This window comes from Nannospalax galili, unplaced genomic scaffold, assembly GCF_000622305.1.
Source record: "Nannospalax galili isolate Female #2095 unplaced genomic scaffold, S.galili_v1.0 scaffold281, whole genome shotgun sequence".
In the NCBI taxonomy this organism is placed as follows: Eukaryota; Metazoa; Chordata; class Mammalia; order Rodentia; family Spalacidae; genus Nannospalax; species Nannospalax galili.
In genome coordinates, this window is record NW_008349068.1 from 399,326 (window position 1) to 414,932 (window position 15,607).

A 15,607-nucleotide genomic window follows, 5' to 3' on the forward strand; every position below is an offset into this window, starting at 1 on the left:
GAGAGCTTTTCTGCCTGTCCTGAGAAGGTGTGGTCTTTCACAGAGGATGTGGAGAGACCATGCTCCGTTCAGAGAGACTTGCAGAGGTCCCTCAGGCCCTGGACCTCCACAAAGGCGAGACCCGGCGCAAGGATGGAGAATGGAGAGCGCCGCGGGAAGCCGGCAGGGAGCTGGGAGGCCGCATACCCGACTAACAAAGAAACGGAGGGACTTCCTGGGCCTGGAGACCAGCGCACGGCCCAAGGCTTAACCCAGCGCCAGCCCGCGCGCATCCCGACCCCCGCCCTCCCGTTGCTAGGAGACACCGGAAGTGGGGGAGGGGCGGCGCGGGCGAGGGTGGGAATCTTTTTCAGGCACTCGGGGGAGGAGGGAGGGGAGCGCGCGTGCGCGTGCGCGCGCCCGGCCGTCGCCGCGGTGATTATCCTCGCCGCCCCGCGGCTCGCGCCCCGCCTCCGTGCCCGCCGCCCCCTCCCCGGTCGCGCGCTGGGGGGTGCTGCTCGCTCCTCCGGAGCTCCCGCTGCGCTCGCCGCCGCTCCTCCTCTCCCAGGCGCGGGCTTCCCTTGCGCTGCGGCCGCCGCTACCTCTGCGGGCTGCATGGGGAGGAGGAGGAGGAGGATGTGAAGATGGCGGAGCTGCAGATGCTGCTGGAAGAGGAAATCCCGGGGGGCCGCCGGGCCCTCTTCGACAGCTACACGAATCTGGAGCGGGTGGCCGACTACTGCGAGAACAACTACATTCAGGTGCGACGCGTTCCCGGCCCGAGCGCGGCAGGTCGTGGGGTGCGCCACGGAGCAGCGGAGGCCGCGCAGGGCTCGGTCAGGGGAGCTGTGGTGGGGAGCGGGGCGAGGGCGGCGGCTGCGGGAACCCGGGTCCGTAGAACATCTTGGGAGCCGGGAGCCGCTCCCCTGTGCAGTCCGCGGTGCGGTGCGAGTGTGACGTCCCGCCTCCTCGCCGCTGTGCTCCGCTGTCCCCGCACTCCTCCTCTGTCAGTGTGCAGGATGGACCAGGAGGCTCAGAGTGGCGTTTTCTAGATAACGGAATCATGCTCAGTTGCAGGGGTATGAGAAAAGGACTGATAGGTTAACCCCCTCCCCAAATTCTGGGGACTTAGCCGCCCCGGTACTGCAAAGAGAATGCCCCCTCAAAACAAAACAATAAACCTTAACTTCTTTTTTTAGGTAAAGGGGGCACGGTAGAAGAGCAGTTGTCTCTTATTACAAGTTAATGCTATTTTTCTCCCTATGGAAAATAGGAAACTGCCTGATAATGAGCTGCTTTTCCTCCCCAGTCCCTTTAGAATAGATAATTTTCCTATGGGAAAAAGAATTATGACCGTTTTTCGTAGAGAATTAGGAAAATGAACCACATGGTTAAATTTTTTCCGGTGATGGTTGGTATGGCTCCGGGACACTCTCTCTCTCTCTCTCTCTCTCTCTCTCTCTCTCTCTGTGTGTGTAGGCGGGCGAGGGTTTGGGAGAGAATAGTGAGACCATTGGTGAGATGAGAACCAGCTGGTCGTGGATGAATCGAAGAATTGTATGAATTTAAAAAAATTCTTTAATAATGATTTGAAAGGATAACAGATTAAACCCGATGGTTTGCAGATCCAGCGCCTTTTGTTTTCCTTAGGGTTTATGCTGAATTATAGGTTTTGCCTCCATTTTTTTTTTCTGTTCGCATTTAAATTCTCTTTGGATAAAGGTAGAAATGGTAGTGGTATGTTAAACTATTACCTATTTCTAATTTCTTGTTCCTCCCCCCATCTTTCCAGTGCCCTGCTTAACATCAATATTATTGGAAAGCATTGTCAAATCTTAGTTTAAATTTTTTTAAAAATAGGTGTTAGAATTTATGGGTTCATTAAATTTTCAAGGACCACGTGTTAATCAAGGATAATGTGATTAGATTTTATTTGATTAGACATACACTGAACTCTGAATCATTGTGTAGTAAACATTTGTATTGGCGAATGGATCAGGCATAATTCAGTTCTTTCCCCTCCAAAGAGATTGTTGCACGTGTATGTTCAGTAGGAAAAGAATGTGTGTTGGTTCAAAGATTAATACAAACCCTCCATAAATGTATATATTTGTAAGATACTTTGCTAATACAGAACGGTACAGGAAAAATACAGAGAGGTTCTGTTGCTTAATTTTCACTACATCTCATTGACCCAGAACCTCAGATGGTACAGTCCCAGGCTTCAGAGTTTCATAGTGTAGCTGATTCAGGAGGCTGACCTGTAAGCAATTTGATACCATATACAGTGAGCCCTCCTTGTTAGAAGATTCCACATTGGTGATTACAATCAACTGAGGATTGAAAGTATTTGAAAAAAAATTGTTTTGATATAAACATAAATGGCCTTTTTCTTGTCATTCCCTAAATGGTACAGTATAACAACTATTTACATAGCATTTATATTTTGTTATGTATTGTACTTAATCTAGAGATTTAAAGTGTAGGGGAAAATGTCTGGTAGGTTACATGCAAATATTAATGCAATTTCGTGTAGGAGACTTGAGGATCCCAAGATGCTGGGATCTGTGAGGGGTTCTAGAACTCATCCCTAGAGGACACTAAGGGACAAGCCAAGTACGGTTAATTTAAACTCTAATGAATTGTGCATGAGTAGGACTGGTTGAAGATGTGCTTATCTTCAGAGATTCACAACCTCTAGGAGAGGCAAAAACTTAAAAGACTAAAGTACTAATTCTATTGCCTTGTGTAGGGAATTATGGGAAAGAGTTGCCTGTCAGAAGAGAAATTGGGGGATGGAAAGTTATTGGATTGCAGTTGCCAGTAAGCAATAAAAAAGGAACATTTGTCTGTCTTGAAAGATGAACATTACTATAATTTGGAGGAATAATTCCTCATAGATTACAATTGCTATAGCAAGGTAAATATTCATGAATTGATAAAGTGGAAAGGTTAAAGAGATCAGCACAGTTATTCCAGTCAAAAGAGAAGAAAGTTGAGCAATGTCTTTAATCCCAGCACTTGGGAGGCAGAGGCAGACCAGCTGAAGCTACAGGGAGACCCTCCCTTAAAAATCCTAGAGAGAGGAGGGGGAGAGGGAGGGGAAGGGGGTAGAGGGAGGGAGAGGGAGAGGGAGAGGAAAGTTACTGTCATTGGTAGCTATTTTGGCAACATGAGTCAAATTTTAGTGAGTTGGCATGTTGTTTTTGGTGTTGGGGATTGAGCCTAAGGCCTTGTGCATGCTTAACTCTACCACTGAATTATACCCTCAGCCCAGTGTATGCTGACATTTATAATTTAAAGTGTAAATAGGGATTTCATAGAAATGGATTTTGTTTTTTAAGTGATCTACTTCAATTTAACATCTGAAGTAAATGTTACACTTTTACCAATTTGGTTATCACTTATTGTATGATTCACTGGGTTTATTATTACTGTACTGTCCCAAGATGATACATCTTACATGATTTGTTTGTAGTAAAGTTGATAAATAGAACTGATGATATGGATTTGTGCTGAGCCAGCAGATTTGGCTGGCATTTCTTATAACTAAAGAACTGATCAGCAGGGGTTTTGATGCTATGAACATGAAAGTTAACTGGCAGGATCTGTGAGCAAATGGGCTGTTTAAGCCTTTTTATGGTAGTATGTTTTAGCTTCTAGCTCCAGTTAACTAACTCAGCATTCATTTTATTGCATTAAAATTTGCTTTTTAAGGCAGAAAAAAGAGAAATGTGTTGATCATATTTAATTGTTGTTATTCAGCACTAAACATCTGGTTTTATGTCTAGAAAATTTTAAGAATAGGTAAATAAAAGAAACTAATTGTGGGTTATAATTAGTGTGAAAATTGAGCAAAGGAAAAGGAAATGATTGTTGTTTTGAAAACACTTGCACTATGTTTAAATTCTTTCTGTCATAGAAAATTACCCTTCAGAAATACTAGTGGGCATTAGGTGTGATCAAGTAATACTTGTATTAAAATATAGACAGAATTTGCAGATAGAGAAATGTTGTAAATAGTTGTTTTCTAAACCACGAATGGAGTTAACATTAGAATTTTAAATTTCATTAGTAAAAACATAGACAATATTATATCAACCTCTAGGAAACATGATAAGCAAAGTTGTTTTTCTAAAGTGTGATGATGAAAAATTATAACTACAATTTGTTAATACTTACAAGGTTGATTTTTGTTATTTGTTTGTTGAGACAGGGTTCCACCACATTGCTCATGCCAGACTTGAACTTGTATTCTTCCTGCCTTTGGCGCCTGAGTGCTGGGATCATAGATATTCACTTCCATGCTCAGCTTGATTGTATTTTTTGCTGTTAAAAATTACTTAGTAGGGGCTGAGGAGATGACTTAGCTGTTAAAGCACTTGCTGTGCAGCCAGCAAGCATGAGGATGCATCTCTGGAACCCACTTAAATGCTGGGTGGGCATGGTAGCTTCCTGTAATTCCAGTACTCTGAAGTAGGCTGGCTAGATACCCTAATCATATCTGCTAGCTGTGGGTTCAACTGAGCGACCCTGACTCAGTGAATAAGGTGGAGAGCACTTGAAGGACTCCCTCACTTGGGCTTCCACATGCACTGTGGGAATACACACACATACACACACACACACACACACACAGACACAGACACAGTCACAGTCACATACACACATAGACACACACACACACATGCACACATATGCACACACACACACACGAAAAGTTAGACCAAAAAAAAAAAAAAATGGCTGGAGAGATGGCTCAGTGGTTAAGAGCACTGGCCTGCTCTTGCAAAGAACCCAGGTTTGATTCCCAGCACCCACATGGCAGCTAACAACCGTTCGTAACTCCAGTTCCAGGGGAATCCGATACCCTCTTCATCCTCCATGGGCATTGCAAGACATGAATGCGCTTAAATACATACAGGCAATATACTCATATACATCAAATAAAAATAATAAGATATTTAAAAAAAAGAATAAAGATGTTTTATCGCCACACTTGTTTCTTTTCTTCCTTTATTTTCTCTTTATTTCTGTTTTAAAACAGTCATATATTCATGACTGGCTTCAAACTTACTGTGCAGCCAAGGATGATCTTGAATTTCTGATCCTCCTGTCTATCTCTGCCTCCCAAGTGTTGCAAATTATAGGCATGCACCATCACACTTGGTTTCATACAGTGTTATGGACCAGGGATACGTGCATGCTAGACAAGCATTTCCAGTTGAGCTACATCTTCAGTTTTCTCTGATTAACTTGGAACGTGCATATTTTTTAAAGACTTTTGTAATATGTGTCATTTTAATATTTTAAGTAAGGTTATATTTGTTACTTTCCAAAACTAAATCTGAAAGACCAATTTGTTCATTTTTACATTTTTTTCTTAAAAAAGACTTTATGTATACAAGTGTTTTGCCTGAATGTATGTCTGTGCACTCTGCATGCTTGGTGTCCTTGGGGGCCAGAAGTGGGCATCAGGTCCCTTGGAACTAGAGTTACAGAAGGTTGTGAGTTGACTTGGTGTATGTTGGGAACTGAACCTGAGTCCTCTGCAAGAACAGTAAGACTCTTAACTGCTGAGTCATTTCTCTAGCCCTACCTTTCTCTTTTTGTGACATAAAAGGAAGTTACTGCTTGTAGTGGCAATTCACATACCTAGGTAGAAAATCCTGTTGTTTATTAATGGCAGAATCATCCTATAAGATGGATTTATGTGGAACAAAAATTAAGAATTTAATTTTTTTCTGAAATGTATTAAAATTTTTTAAAAACTATTTTTATTTTATGTGTGTGAGTGTAACGCCTGCATGTATGTAAGTGCACTTGTGTCATGCAGTGCTGAGGAGGTCAGAAGAAGGCATCAGATCCCCTGGAACTGGAGTTATAGACTATTGTTAGCCGACGTGTGAGTACTGGGAATTGAACCTGGGTCCTCTGCAAGAGCAGCTAGTGCTCTTAACCACCGAGCCATCTCTCCAGACCCCCTGAAATATATTTTTAAAAAATACTTTGTTTTTATGTGTACGAGTATATTGCCTGCATGCCTGTAAGTGCACCTGTATTGAGCAATGCCCATGGAGGTCAGAAGAGGGTGTTGGATCCCCTGGAATTGGAGTTAGACAGTTGTTAGCTGCCATGTGGGCGCTGGGAACTGAATCTGGGTCCTCTGCAAGAATAGGATGCTGAGCCATCTCTTCAGCCCTGAAATTTTTTTTTTTTGTTTTTGAGACAGGGGCTGACCTTTAGCCCCAGCAGGCCGGTTGCTGAGCCATCTCTTCAGCCCTGAAATTTTTTTTTTTTTGTTTTTGAGACAGGGGCTGACCTTTAGCCCCAGCAGGCCTGGAACTCACTATGTAGACCAGGCTGACCTTCAATTTACAAGAGATCCACCTGCCTCTGCTGGGATTAAGGGCATGCACTACCACGCCCACCAAATTTTTTTTTAAGATTTATTTTTAATCTTACACAAGTGCCTGTGTAAGAATCGCATCCTCTGCAGCAGGAGTTGTAGTTGGTTGTGAGCTGCCTATTAGTGAATGGTGGGACCCAAACTTGGTCCTTTGCAAGAGAAGTATATGGTTTTAAGCACTGAGCCATCTCTCCAGCCTCCCTTCTCCCTTTTAAATAATAGAAAACATCTCACTAAATAGCTTTCCCTGTTTACTCTTTGTCCACATGAATACTCCCGTAATTAATTAAAAACTGAATGAAAAGTTTATAAAATGATAAAATAGTTTACTATCAATTTCATAAAAAGTAATTAGTAAAATAATACAAAGGTTAAAAATTTTAATTTAATGAGAAGCATTGGAATACATGCTTTTTATTGGGTGTGGTGGCACACATCTTTAATCCAAGTACTCAGGAGGCAGAGACTGGTAGGTCTCTATGAGCTCAAGGCTAGCCTGGTCTATATAGTAAGTTCTAGGCCAGCCAGGCCTATATAGTGAGACCCTGTCTCAAAAAAGAGAAATAAAGCAAAAAACAAAACAAAACAAAAACCATGCTTAGAATAAAAAGTGTATCTGGTGTTCATATTCCTAATATATTACATATTATTTTATAGAAATAAGTTCAGATTCTATATTACCTCTACTTTTTTTTTTTTTTTTGAGAAGGCACTTTTTGTTTGAGTTTTTTTGTGAGATAGTCTTGCTATGTAGCCCAGGTTGGCCTCCAACTCTGTCCTTATGCCTCAGTCTCCTGCTTGCCAGAATTACAGGCATGTGCCTCCATTCCCAGCTAAGAGACTTTTAATGATGCTAGGCTTGGCTTTCTTTTCTGTTTGTAATCATACTCACAGGAATGAGATTATTTGTGTTTGTGGTTTGAGTTCACAAATGGAGGCATCTTATAATGTACCTAAGAATATATGAGGATGAAGTCATGAGAGTATACATTTGAGGACAGACGTTTATATCTTTCCCTCAGTTCACAGAGAGGAGTGAACTGAATAAGTGGATGCCAGCCCAAGTTAGGGAGACCGAATTCCTCTCAGTGTAGGTTTATCATTCTCTAAGAAACTAGTCCTAATTTCCCAGCAGAAATATTTTGGTGAATGGGTTTTAAGTGACAAACCATCATCTTCAGTACTTTTGACAAGATTATAAAAACACGCTAAATTGTACTCTGAGCTCCCTGCCCTTTTTAAAACTTTATCATTTGTGTACTTCCCGTGTCTTCTTGTTCAAGGTACTTCAGTAGCTTTGTGATCTATATAGATCCAGGATCTCCAGCTGCATCTTTTTTTGCCCTTACTTGAAGAGTTGACTGCCACAAAATTGTCCCAAACAATACATAACCTTTCCATTTATTTTTTCTTTCTACTGTGATATGATGAATGTGTGATCATTTTCCCTTATTGAGAGTTTTCTCTCCTAGAGAGCAATTTGTAAGTGAAGTTATTCTGCTGATGCATAGCATGTATGGTGCAGATACTTTTGAGCATAGACCCAACTTTCGTTTAAAATGTAGGAAACAGTAGTATCTGTGGCCGTGGGTATGAAAGTAGTCTTCATAGATATGAAAATATCCCCCAAATTAGGCCTTTATGATTACATTTTTTATGGAACTGCTTAGTGTCTGGATTAATGAAATGGTATGTAAGAACCATGCAGTATATTGAAATTTTCTTTGATTTTGTGTTTTTTCCTTCCAGATATAAGCCTTCTAGAAGATAGATTCATATCTTAGACTTTTTTTTTTTTTTTTTTTTTTTTTTTGGTTTTTTTGTGGCAGGGTCTCCCTGTAGCCCCAGCTGTCTTGGAACTCACTATGTAGACCAGGCTGGCCTCGAACTCAGAGATCCACCTGCCTCTGCCTCCCTAGTGCTGGGATTAAAGGTGTGCGCCACCACGCCCGGCCATATCTTAGACATTTTTATATTTGCCCATTAAGCCACAGTGCACTGTTCTTATGGTCAAACATTAAGTAGTTGAACATCAGAATTCATTCTTGAATATACTGAAATCTATGCATTATATAGAGAGTGAAATTACCTGTAGATTTGCACATATGCCTGCGTAGGCCAGAGGTCAGTGTCAGGTATCTTCCTTGGTCTCACTGCTTTTGAGACAGGATCTCTCACTGAGTCTAGAGTTCACTGATTGGGCCAGGCTCTCCTGACTGACCAGCAAGCTCCAGGAATCTACTTGTTTCTGCCTCTCCAGCACCTGGATTTTTATGTGGGTACTAGGAATCTGAAATTAGGTCTTTATGCTTGTGTGGCAAGCACTTTACCAATGGAGCCCTTGCAAATTTTTTTCTATTAGATATTTTGAGTGACACTCAGTTTCCTTTTTTATGAAAATTTTTGTTGTTGTTGTTGTCTTTTTTGAGACAGGGTCTCCCTGTAGCCCCGGCTGTTCTGGAACTCACTATGTAGACCAGGCCGGCCTTGAACTCACAGAGATCCGCCTGCCTCTGCTGGGATTAAAGGCGTGCGCCAGCACGCCCAGCTTATTAACATTTTTTTTACTTTTGTTTTTTGGTCTTTTGGAAAGTCTTTCTATAGCCCCAACTGGCCTGGAAGTAGCTATGTAGACCAGGCTGGCCTCAGTCTCATAGAGCTCTTGCCTTGCAAGTGCTGGGATCAAAGGCGTGTTCTCCTACAATTGACTTTATTTTTGTGTGTGTGAATTTGTGCTTGCCACAGTCCACTTGTGCTGTAGCATACCTCCTGTGGAGGTCAGAGGACAGCTTGTGGGATTCTCTCATCCTTTCCCCATGTGGGATCAAACTCCGGTTGTCCGGCTTGGTGACAAACATCCTTCCCTGCTGAATCATCTTATTTGCCCTTGAGTGATACATTCTGTATGTATTATTTAACAGTGTGGTCATTTTGCAAGGAAGAATTTTTAACTCTTATTTTTTTTTCAGCAGATAGTATGGATTGATAAAGAAATATTGGGTCATAAAACAACTTTGGATTAAATCATTACAGCTTGACTGTTTTAAAATTTGATTTTTTATCTTATTTTATTTTTTTGGGTCTTTTTGAGACAGTCTCCCTATAGCTCCAGCTGTCCTGGAACTCACTATGTAGACCAGGCTGGCCTTGAACTCACAGAGATCTGCCTGCCTCTGCCTCCTGAGTGCTGGGGATTAAAGGCGTGCGCCATCACGCTTGGCTAAGATTTGATTTTTAAATTTTTTTATTATTTTTATTTTATATGTATGAGTGTATTGTCTGCATGTATGTAGGTGCACCTGTGAAGTGCAATGCCTGTGGAAGACAGAAGAGACCATCAGATCCCCTGGAACTGGAGCTACGGACAGTTGCTAACTGCCATGTGGGTGCTGGTCTCTAGCCCCCAAAATTTGATTTTTTAAAAAAAAAATTTATTATTTTTATTTTATGTGTATGAGTGTAACGCCTGCGTGTTGTTGGGTGCACCCGTGTTATGCAATGCCTGTGGAGGTCAGAAGAGAGTGCTGGATGCCCTGGAACTGGAGTTAAGGACAGTTGTTAACCTCCATGTGGGTGCTGGGAATTGAACCTGGGTCCTTTGCAAGAGCAGCCTGTGCTCTTAAGCACTGAGCCATCTCTCTAGCCCCCAAACTTGATTTCTTTATAAAATATTTATTATTTTTAATGTGTATGAGTATATTGCCTGCATGTAAGTGCACCACATGCGTGAAGTGCCCCTAGGGGCCAGAAGTGGGTGGGTGTCAGATCCCCTGGAACTGGAGTTATGGACAGTTGTTAGCCACCATGTAGGTGCTGGGAATCTAACTTGGGTCCTCTGGAAGAACAGCAAGTGTTCTTAACTGCTGAGCCATCTCTCCAGCCCTCAAAATTTGATTTCTTAAGTTAACTTTATTGAGATTTACATATACTAGAGTACAAGTCAATCTTTTTTGGGTGTGAGAGTAATTAATTTTGATAAACTGTTACAGAGACAGGCACTGGGGATGCAACCCAGTGGTAGTGTGCTTGTCTACATGTGTTTGGTTCTCAGTTCAGTTCCCAGTCAGTTCCCACTGCAAAAACCAAACAAAAAAACCTTACACAGTCATGTAGCCACCATAATAAAAGCTTTTCTTTGTACTTTTTTTTTTTTTTTTTTTTCTTTTTGAGACAGGGTCTCCTTGTAGCCCCAGCTGTCCTGGAACTCACTGTGTAGACCAGGCTGGCCTCAAACTCACAAAGATCCATCTGCCTCCCAAGTGCTGGGATTAAAGGCATGAACCACCATGCCCGGCTTTTGTACCTTTTGTAGTTAGTCCTTCCCTTCATTTCCCAGCATTTGGCAAATAGTTTTCTGTCCCTGTACTTTTTTGCCTTTTCCTCAGTGTCTTCTAAATGGATTTATAGAATATAGATAGATAGATAGATAGATAGATAGATAGATAGATAGATAGATAGATAGATAGATGGTTATATCTTTAATGTTTGGCTTCTTTCACTTAGCATAAATCTTTTGAAAATTGTTAGCGTTACTGCATTCTGTCAGGTCATTCTATGTTGTTGATAACTAGTGTTGGGAAGATTTAGAATTTATCCATTTACCTGCTGATGGATTTCTGGGTTGTTTCTATTTAGCCAGTGATGCATAGCTATAACCATTTGTCTAGAGATGCTGGTAGGACATGTGACTTCATTGTCTCTTGAATAAATTTAAGAATGGTTCTTTCCATCGTTGTACTCCAGTGACCTTACATGTATCCATATGGGACAAGTACTTTGCTTGCAGCAGATCTGAGTCTTGGCAGAGCACCTTGTGATCCTTTGTACTTACTGTCAGATGAGAAAGCAGCTACAAAGCCTTTTCTCATTTGTTTCCCACACTGACAAGGAGGCTGTCTTTGTAGTTTCCTATTCCTGGTCATGATGAAACAAGCCTTTCTGCTGCACTCCTCTCGGGCACAGCTGCATGCTCTTAACACTTCAGCTGCAGGATGGCATTGGCTCCTCAGCAGTGGTGTTGTCCTATCGGCCATGATGCAGTTATCTGGCTCCTTTTGTCTTGTACAAGACCTGAATTTCTGGCTACTCTTTTATATAAATAGTCTTTCTGAATCGAGCAAGGCCTTAAGTGAGTGTCATGCTTTGTTGTTTCCCTTGGCTTTGAAAAGAAATGATAGTGGGCTTGCTGAATGCTTAACTTTATCGAAACTTCTAAACTTTTTTAAAAAAATATTTTATTTATTGGTTGTTTGTTTGTTTTTTTTTTTTTTTTGGTCTTTTTGAGACAGGGTCTCCCTGTAGCCCCAGCTGTCCTGGAACTCACTATGTAGACCAGGCTGGCCTTGAACTCACAGAGATCCGCCTGCCCCTGCCTCCCAAGTGCTGGGACTACAGGCGTGCGCCACCACGCCCTGCTATTTATTGTTTTTATTTTATGTATATTAGTGTATTGCCTGTGTGTGTGCAAGTGCACCATGTTGTGCAATGCCCAGGGAGGTCAAAAGAGGGCATTGGATCTCCTGGAACTGAAGTTATGGACGGTTGTTAGCTGCCATGTGGGTGCTAGGAATTGAACCTGTTTTTTTGAGATATGGTCTCCCTATAGCCCCAGTTAGCCTGGAAATCAGTTTGTAGACCTCATTAGCTTGCCAAGATCCTCCCACCTCTGCCTCCCTAGTGTTGGGACTAAAGGTGTATGCCACCACTCCTGACCTAAACTTTTCTATGGTATCATTTTGCATTCTCACCAGCAAAGGTTCACTTATTCTGTATCCTTGTCAACATTTGTTTTTGTCTGGTATTTTGATTACAGCTATTATGATAGATGCCTCTGTGACCTCAGTGGCTATATATGACAGTCCCAGAGCTAACATCATACTCTGGAACTGTCATACTCACTATATAAAGCTGAAAGCTTTTTCTTTATAATAAGAAATAGAAAAGAGTTCCCTGTCTTCATAGTTTTATTAAACAGAGTACTGTAGCAAAGTTCTAGAAGTCCTAGTCAGGCCAATTAGGAAAGAAAACAAACGGTTTCCACATTGGAAAAGAAGTTGTCTTTGCAGGCAACATGGCCTTTTTTTTTTTTTTTTGGTGGTATTGGGACAGAAAGCATGATCCTATATATAGAAAACCATGACTCTATAAAATAAAAAACTGTTAGAAATAAATGATTTCAGTAAAGTTGCAGAATACAAAAAATCAGCATACAGAAATCAGTTGTGTTTAATTTTTAAAATATTTTATTTATTTTTTATTTTGTATGTACAGGTGTATTACCTGCATGTATGTGGGTGCACCCCTGTTGTGCAATGCCTTTGGATTCCCCTGGAACTGGAGTTAAGGACAGACAGTTTGTAGCCACCATGTGGGTGCTGGGAATCGAACCTGGGTCCTCTGCAAGAGCAGTCAGTGCTCTTAACTGCTGAGCCAACTCTCCAGCCCCTAAAAATCAGTTGTATTTCTCCATATTAACAATAAACTTTATCTGAAAAAGAAATTAGAAAATAGTCCCTTTATAAGAGCATCAAAAAGAATAAAATGCCAGGGGATGGAGAGATGGCTCAGCGGTTAAGAGCACTGACTGCTCTTGCAGAGGACCCGGGTTCGATTCCCAGCACCCACATGGTGGCTATGAATTGTCCTTAACTCCAGTTCTAGGGGAATCTGAAGCCCTCTTCTGACCTCTGCGGCATTGCACGACACGGGTGCACTCACATACATGCAGCCAATACACTCATACACATAAAAATAACAAAGAGAATATTTTTTAAAAAATTAAAGAAAAAAAGAATAAAATGCTTAGGAATAGACTTAACCAAGGAGGTGAAAGATCTGTTCACTAGGATTATAAGCCACTATGAAAGCAATTGAGGAAGACACAAATAACTGGAAAGACTTATAGTCATAAATTATAAGAATTGTGAATAACGTGTCCATACTACCCAGAGTTGTCAGTAAGTGCAGTGTGGTTGCTGTCATTAAAATTTCAATGAACCTTTCACAAAAATTGAAAAATTCTGACATTTATATGGAACCACAAAAGACTGAATAGTCAACAATGTTGAGTGAGAAGAACAAAATTGGAAACCTCTTACTCCCTAATCTCAAATTATACTACAAAGGTAAAATGACCAAAGTGGCATAATGCCAGCATAAAAATAGACCTAGGCCAGTGGAACAGAATGGAGAGCCCAGAAATATGTCTATATATGTAGAGCTGTCTACTCTTTGGTATATAGTAGAGGCCAGATGTTAGGGAAAAGATGGCATCTTCACTTTATAATATTGGGTCAGTTATGTCCACATATGAAGTAATGGGATTGGACTCTATGCTAAACATAAAAGTTAACGCAGAGGGCCGGTGAAATGGCTCAGTGAGTAAAGGTGCAGGCCTGGTAACCTGAGTTACATCCTTGGAACCCGCATGAAAGTGGAAGGGAAATGACTCTATAATGTCTTCTGACCTCCACACATGTCCTGTGGCATGCATACCTACATACCACACACAGAATAATACTACATTTTAAAAGGTTACTTGAAGTGAATTAAAGACTTATTAAATTTAAGACCTGAAATTGTAAAATTCCTAGAAGAAAGCAGGAGAAAGCCTGTTTCACGTTTGTATTGGTAATGATATTTAGGGAGGGGAGGAGGGATAGGGAACACCAGAAGCAAGTATTTATTAATTAAGCACAGCTATGTCAAACTAAAAGTCTTCCAAATAGCAAAGTAAGTAATGAAAAGACAGCCTGTGGGTTAGGAGGAAAAACTTAACCATGTTTCTCATAAGGTGTTTGTATACAAAATATATGAAGAACTCATAGAACTCTATCACATAAATCCCAAACCAAATAAAATTAGCACAAGACATTGTCTTAGTTTTTTCCTGTTGCTGTGATGAAAATATACCAACAAAAGTACCTTAAGGGAGAAAAGTTTTATTCTGGTTCATAGTTTAATCATCCAAACAACCATCGTGGTGGGGAAGTCAAAGTGGCAGGAGCTTGAAGCAAATGGTCACGTTGCATCCACACTCAAGAAGCAGAGTGATGAGTGTGTGCATACTAGTACTCAGCTTGCTTTCTCTATTTTTACTGTCCAGAATATAGTCCTGCCCACAATTAAGGTACATCGTCCCACATCAAGTAATGTAATCATGATACCCCCCCACAGGAATGCCCAGATGCCTGTATCTCAGGTGATTCTAGAGTCTGTCAAGGTGACAGTTAACACTAACCATCACAGACTTGATTAGACATTCCCCTAAAGATGACATACAGATAAACAATAGTGTGTGAAAAGGTGGTCAGCACAGGCAATCATTAAGGAAATACAAATCAAAAGTACAGAGAGATTTCATCTCACATCTGTGAAGGGTGACTGTCATAGGATGAGATGAATGGTGGCAAGATGTGGAGAAAAGGCAATTCTTGGTGGGAATGTGAAGTTTCAGAGCCATTATAGAAAGCTATATGGGGGCGAGAGAGATGACTCAGTGGTTAAGAGCATTTGCTGTTCTTGCTGAGGACCCGGGTTTGGTTCCCAGCAACACATGGTGGCTAACAACCTTTGGTAACTCCAGTTCCAGGATCTGATGTCCTCTCTGTCCTCTGTGGGTGTTGCACTCACATGGTGCACATGTAGGCAAAACGTTTCTATGTATAAAATAAAAATATTAAAAAATTGGAAAGCAGTATGAAAGTTTTTCAGAAAATGAAAACTAGAATATTGTGATCTAGCAGTCCCACTTTTGGGTTTATATCTGACTTGTGGCTATTCATCTGGTAAATGAAGCAATATTTCTTTTTTTTAATATTTTATTTATTATTTTTATTTTATGTGTACGAGTATATTGCCTGCATGTATGTGAGTGCACCCGTGTCGTGCAATGCCACAGAGGTCAGAAGAGGGCTTTGGATTCCCCTGGAACTGGAGTTAAGGAGGGTTTGTAGCCGCCATGTGGGTGCTGGAAGTAGAACCCGGGTCCTCTGCAAGAGCAGTCGGTGCTCTTAACCGCTGAGCCATCTCTCCAGCCCAAAACAATATTTCTAAGAAATTTCTGTACTTATACTCCTTTCAGCATTCTTTTACAATGGCTTAGATGTGGAAACAACTTCAATGTCCATTAGCAGATGAATGGATTAAAAAAAATGATACACACCCCCCAGGGAGGGGGGGAGAAAGAGAGAGAGAGAGAGAGAGAGAGAGAGAGAGAGA

General features: G+C 41.3%; 1 protein-coding gene across 10 annotated transcripts in view; it reads left to right on the plus strand.

Moving 5' to 3' along the window:
* The first annotated feature begins 395 nt into the window (after window positions 1-395).
* Window positions 396-15,607, plus strand: part of Abi2 (abl interactor 2) — a 142,622-nt gene continuing 127,410 nt past the window's right edge. For 2 of the 10 annotated variants that reach the window (XM_017801376.2, XM_008846168.3), the window contains exon 1: window positions 397-740. In XM_017801376.2, coding sequence (XP_017656865.1) covers window positions 624-740 — 117 coding nt within the window. In that variant the 5' untranslated portion in view covers window positions 397-623. Of the gene's footprint in view, window positions 741-15,607 lie in introns of all 10 variants that reach the window. The other 8 variants (XM_008846160.3, XM_008846162.3, XM_008846163.3 and 5 more) reach the window with 6 other exon arrangements.